At 38.6% G+C, this 6,281-nt stretch overlaps 1 protein-coding gene across 1 annotated transcript; it reads left to right on the top strand.

The window, feature by feature from the left end:
* Positions 1-922: 922 nt before the first annotated feature.
* On the top strand, positions 923-2,082 carry LOC116181988 (peptidyl-prolyl cis-trans isomerase). The gene is made up of 2 exons (XM_031502448.1): positions 923-1,113; positions 1,416-2,082. The coding sequence occupies exons 1-2, from the start codon at positions 1,045-1,047 to the stop codon at positions 1,839-1,841; spliced, it is 495 nt and encodes a 164-aa protein (XP_031358308.1). The 5' UTR covers positions 923-1,044; the 3' UTR covers positions 1,842-2,082.
* The last annotated feature ends 4,199 nt before the right edge of the window (positions 2,083-6,281 follow it).

Below are 6,281 nucleotides of genomic sequence, written 5' to 3'. Positions count from 1 at the left end.
AAGAGTCTCTAAAAATCTTACAAGAAATATTCCTAAAGGATGTATGATCCCTGAAAATGTCTATGTCTATGAAGAATACAAACATAACGTTTTTAGATAGGTCATGAATAAAGAATATCTTATTATCGTCCCTAACTGAAAGGTCAATGGAGAATCTATGCTCTTTGATTAAGCCGGTGGCCGGAACGCCGGATTTTAGCGTAGCTTAGACAAGGCAATACCCACTTAGACCACGGTGTATGCTATCTCGAGAAGATGATATTCGAAAAACTCAAAAGCCATAAAAGTACATTATTTGTATGAAAACATAGCACATATCAGAGAGCACAAAAGAAGAGATACGAAAAAGATTTCGAATGTTACAACACCGTGGCACAGGGGGCAAAAAGGAGCGCAAATGTTTATATTACCTAGTCGGAAAGTTCGATGTCTCCACAGAGTCTTTAGGATTGGTTTTCTAACAAACACAATTTTAAAACTTGCATGCGCTATTTTGATAAAATACAGATAGGACTTGATGACTAGGGACAAACTGACGGACGAACAGAAAAAGGATTGCTTTCGTTAGTGTTTAAAAGTAATAAGTACAAATACTTAAATATGTGTAAAATGGTTTTACAATCGATACCACGCTTTAGCTGTTAAAAGCTACTGCGAACTAAAAATAGGGTCAATCAGCTGGAGTAATTCGAGTTTCTAAAGGTAAGTAAACTATTCTTATTCACAATACAGATATATCGATTATACTCTCACACGCCATCATTTTTAATCAAAAGTGGAATGCAATGTTTACGTAGCGTATCTGTAATACTTTTAAGACTTTTAATTAAGAAATGATTAGCGATAACAAATCCCAAGTTACGTAATTCCTCCTGTAATAATGAAATTTGACAACAGCGATATATTGCGGTTTCCTGCAAGATGGCACTTCGTACGCTTTGTCGCCAAGCGAGTTTTCTTCCCTCTTTCCAGTGCCCACTTCCCTCTCGCATCTTTCGAGCACGATTGATATCTGCTTCTGCAGTGAGATTTTTAGCACAAAAAATGGAACACCCTCGCGTATTTTTTGATATGACCGCAGATAATCAACCTGTGGGAAGAATTGTGATCGAGGTAAGTGTATTTTTCGCTTTTTATTGTGCATGGCTGATGTCCTTCACTAGTCGTTTCATTATGCCGGCCGCCGGTTAACACATGTTAATTAAGATTCCATTATCAAATTCTCTGCGCTTTATCAAGTTTTTCTGGAAAATTTTCGCATTATTAAGTGAATATTGAAAAATGCGGAATTATAGTGAAAATTTGTGCATGTGCTTAGCGACGCGTTAATCCGCGTCCCTCGCCCCGCCAACGGAATATTTTACTTAGTCATAATTTATATATAAATGTTATAAATTTTTCTTTTTTATTTATAGCTACGGACTGATGTTACTCCAAAAACTTGTGAAAATTTCCGAGCTCTCTGCACTGGGGAGAAGGGTTTCGGATACAAAGGCTCAACTTTCCACCGTGTTATTCCGAATTTCATGTGCCAAGGCGGTGATTTTACCAATCACAACGGTACCGGAGGAAAGTCCATTTATGGTAACAAGTTTCAGGACGAAAACTTCACCTTGAAGCACACGGGCCCTGGAATCATGTCGATGGCCAATGCTGGGCCCAACACAAACGGTTCCCAATTTTTCATTACCACTGTTAAAACTACATGGCTCGATAATAAGCATGTGGTTTTTGGTGCAGTAGTAGAGGGAATGGATGTTGTAAAGAAAATCGAAGCACTTGGTTCACAATCTGGAAAGACCTCCAAGAAAATTATTGTTGCCGATTGTGGTCAGCTTTAAGTTCCACGCATATTATCTTTACGTATTATAATTAAGTTTTCCATCATTACTACTTTTCTTTTTTATTATTGATAGCCTCAACCTTTACCTGACTGTGGAAATCAATATCATTCCAAATTAGGCAGTAAATAATTTGTACTTGTATCACTTGTTAAAAGATGTTCCAATAGCATTGTGATTTCATACTCTTGTAATATGCTAAATTTGTGCCACTATGTAGAAGTAGACTAAATTGCATTTATGATGTTTTTACTGTCAAGTGGCTTTATTCAATCATAAAATAAATGAATTTCAAAAGTGCTTAATTTTCTTCTGTAATGATTTTACAAAAGTTTCATTTTCTTTGCAGGAATCACCTGAAGTGTATCTACTAAGATACAACTAATTTCTCATTTATTCTTTAATCAATGTCGCAGATTTGTACTCTTGGATCAAAAAATTCAAGTCCAAGTTTGTAGTAAACTGTGTCGATGATAATTGCTTGACAATACTTGCTTACATTTTGTCAAATCTTTGTGTTACCAAAACTGCAAGGGCGATTCAACACACTGGTTTATGCACATTTGGCATCGTGCCGTCACATACGCAGGGTTTAGAAAAGAAGCCTTGAGAGCGTGTCTTTACTGCCCCACGTTTTTTGCGTGTTTTATTTCATTCGAAATCAGGTGTTGAGACGACGCTACGCCAGGTCAGCACAAACCGCTATATATGGCGTCGCACTAACTGGATATTATGTGATCCAAATTTACTACACTGGATTCCAAATGATGCAAGAGTACTTCCTGGTTCACGGGCACGTAGCCAAGGATGTGTCTATAGGTGGGCACATGCCCACTCCAAATTACTTATGGGGGGTCTCTGTTGCCCACCCAGGGTTATGGCTTTTTTTTTTATTTGTAACTGTGTCCAGTGGCAAAAAATTACAGATGTAAAAATCTAACAATAAGTATAACGACTAACGAGCGATAAAAAATGAAGTTCAAGTTAAGTACGATTTCCCCAGGGGCGGACTGGGTACTTACGGTTGCATAGGTTACGGGTAAAGTATTACGGTAGTTGGTGGGGAGGCGGGGGGAGCTCTGCGGTGCATTGCTTCATTTTAAAGTATTCCTATCTCGAAAATCAATTACAATACAGTTTTTTTCGCCTATCATTGTGTTTCAGCACTTTCATACGACAAAAAATGATAAATTCATTGTAAAACACTTATACATAAAAACAGAATTTTTTGAATGAACAACCTAACATCAACCGCCCCCCCCCGGGCCAGTCCGCCCCTGGATTTCCCACATATTAATAAAAATTCCAAAGGTGACTAATCAAACAGTAAGGTTGGCAGAACACAATCAACCATTTTGCATAATTAGGTGCTAATTAAGTGTCCTATTCCTGAATTAATTCCTCCTTTTTTTTAAATTATGATGTGCTTTGTCGAATTCATATGAACTCAGCAAAGCACTACCTTCAAAAACCAAAAGAAACTGAATACTGGACTAACTAATAATTACGTGCCGTACCTATTCTCGAATTAAATGCACCTTTTTTAGCGCATTTTCCAACGAAGGTGGGTGCGCTCAGGGCCGCGCCAATGTTTAGTAGCGCCTGTGTGCACGATTTATAATGCGCCCCTAACTTTTTTGTTGAAGGTATTATTAAATTATACATTACCTACCTATTACTACATGCATTACGCGCCAAAGTGAAAGATTAACGTTTGCTAATTTATATACAGTATAAACACATTTCATATAACTATTTATTGAAAATTTTTGGTTAATGAAAAAATACAGTGTACGTAATAAATAATCACAGACGGTTGCGGCAGTTTGGTCACAAAATAAAGGTGCCCATCATAAATAACTCTATCATAAATAAATGTAAATAACCGATATATAGCGACTTGCCAGTGCGGGTGCAAAAATGAGTCATTAGAAAATCATAATAAACCTTTTGGGAGGGGATGTTTTCATTCTCCTACCCTGCCCCTGCAACCGCATCATAACGTTTCATCTCACTTTATACTGAAGCAGATATAGGAATTAGGAAGACAAGGATAGTTCAATCTAGACCCACAAACACCCGCGGGGCGCCGCATCGCCAAGCTTTGTCGGTCTTTACGTTTAGAGTTTTGTCACGTACGAATAATAAAAGAACGTCGTTTCCAAAAATTTTCCCGTTTTAAACGTTTTGATTATAAAGATGTCGTACTGAGGTACTAATTCTTATAACTAGGTATTGAATTCGGTACTGTTGGCGCCCTGGCGTCTTGGCGCCTGTGTGCGTCGCACACATCGCACACATAGGTGGCGCGGCCCTGGGTGTGCTATTGCAACCACTTTCTCTGTCCTTCTGTCCGATGCCTTTAACTACTACAGTTTTCAAGATATTAAGTTCGTTCTTTTTAGCGCATTTTTGCAAAATTTTTTTTGTAAAAAGTAGCTTTTAATCTCACTTTGGCTGGCTGGCTGGCTGGCAGTAAATGCGCGCCCGTAGAAAAACGCTTGTAAAAAGACAAGGAGTGTACATGTAACTATCGGGGCCGTGTAATTAAGAACGTTAGGGATGGGGCTACAAGATTTGGAGTCGACAACATCTGGACGCCATCCCCGAGCGTATTATACTAACCTGGAGATTTTTCAGTTTTTATCTATCTTCTTCTACAGTTTTTCTCCGATTGTTTTCAAATTGGTGTCGTCGGGAAGATCTTGTCAACGCGCACAACTCTTGCGTGGCGGAATTTTGTTTTTTTTCCTAGGGGCGAAATAAACCACCTTTTGCGCGGCGCGCTTCGAGGGGTAGTCGACTTTGGGCGCCCAAAAGTTTCTTACAGCGCGAATCGCGGGCTCTCTTTCTCGTGTCACTAATAGAAGGTCGAGCTATGTGAAGTACCCAAAAGTTGAATACGATTTTATGCCGGGATTTTAGCGAAATCTACCAAAATGTGAATTACGAATGAACGGGACGTCGGAACTGTGTATCGACAAAGGGAATGTGGTAATCCCCGACGTGATCTTACTGATGGTGGAGTCGAAACTTCAAATTCGAATTGTTGCGGGTGATCAGAAGTGGGTGTCGACAAAGGGAATATGGTAACCCCCGACGAGATCTTACTGATGGTGGAGTCAAAACTTCAAACGCGAATTGCGAGTGCACGGTAAGTGAGAAAATGATACCGACAAAGTGAACGTGGTAGCTTTCGGCAAGATCTTATTGATGGTGGAGTCAATATTGGCTAATAAAACACTGATCTGCCACACAAAAATGCGCTGAAGTCCCTTCGATCTCACAAGAGGACTTTGATCATTTTTTGCATTGGGCACACGAACCATCAAGGTAAATCTTGACAATAAAACTGCACATGCGCAGACCGCAACGTCAACTTCCTTGTTTATTAATATACAAAGTGTTTTTTTGGGAGCTTTAGTTTCTGGGAAAGTAAAATAGGTGGGTTTTTTTCATTTATCAGATCTAGGTCGATTGTATGATATGTTTAACGTCCGACAAGATTTAAAAATTTTGACCAATTTTCGTAATTGAGTTGGCGTTTCTGAGCTCCTTTTGGGTGAAGATCACCAAAAAGACCCATTACAGACCTTTTTGTATGAATTGTTATGCATTTTGAATAAACAGGTAGGGGTAAACAAAATGTTGAGGTTATTTCCATAATGCGGTCATATGACACAGAAATACAGAATGCAGCCTGTCAATTAATTTTCGCGCTCGGAATTCCCCATATAGAGAGATTCCAATGTACACAGGGAAAGGAGGCTCATAATCTTTCTTGTGTCGAATTCTATCGGAAGTACCTAATAGCTCTATCTTTTTTCTAGAAATTATATAAAATAATCTGGCTTATTGTGAGGGCTGGACCTGTTGGCTAGCATACAATCGGCCTAGATAGGGTAAATGAAACATGCTTCTTACACAGAAATTAGCGTTGGATATTATTTTTGTCATTTTTACCCTCGGAAACCTCGTAAACGTCACCCTAAACGTAAAAATCGCTGTAAAAACATATATTTCCTGAAATTCCCCTCAATTTTAAAAATTGGCGCCATTTTCAATCCTAAGGGACGGAACTTCCGGCTCTGCGACTCAAATGACTCCAATAGGTCTAGGGAACATGTGTTCCAAGTGGCACAATTTTAATATGAAGTACCAAATAATACCAATATTTATCACGAGCCGCTCCCACTAATAGGGGCGGTCGTACGCAACTTAACTTTTTTTTAAGTACACCAAAAGAAAGCCCTGTTAATTCTCTATGCACTGATAAAAATAGGTTGCCATAACTATAACCGTTTTGAAGTAATCAATTATCAAGGTAATATCTGCATCCGCCATTTTTTTTCTTAAAGACAAAGTAACTTAAAAACCATAAATGGCAGATATCGACATGTGGGTATCAAAAGAAAAAATTGGGGTTGCTATAATTTAAAA

Source organism: Photinus pyralis, unplaced genomic scaffold (genome assembly GCF_008802855.1).
Source record: "Photinus pyralis isolate 1611_PpyrPB1 unplaced genomic scaffold, Ppyr1.3 Ppyr1.4_unclustered_Scaffold314, whole genome shotgun sequence".
Classification (NCBI taxonomy): Eukaryota; Metazoa; Arthropoda; class Insecta; order Coleoptera; family Lampyridae; genus Photinus; species Photinus pyralis.
Note: the sequence above shows the minus strand (reverse complement) of the source record. Positions and strands in the feature narration are given on the sequence as shown.

What these genes read in the sequence shown, in the direction of transcription:
- LOC116181988 (XM_031502448.1), top strand. Translation starts at nt 1,045, where the DNA reads ATGGAACACCCTCGCGTATTTTTTGATATGACCGCAGATAATCAACCT. An exon ending in TGGGAAGAATTGTGATCGAG is followed by an intron (nt 1,114 to 1,415) that starts GTAAGTGTATTT and finishes TTTTATTTATAG; the next exon opens with CTACGGACTGATGTTACTCC.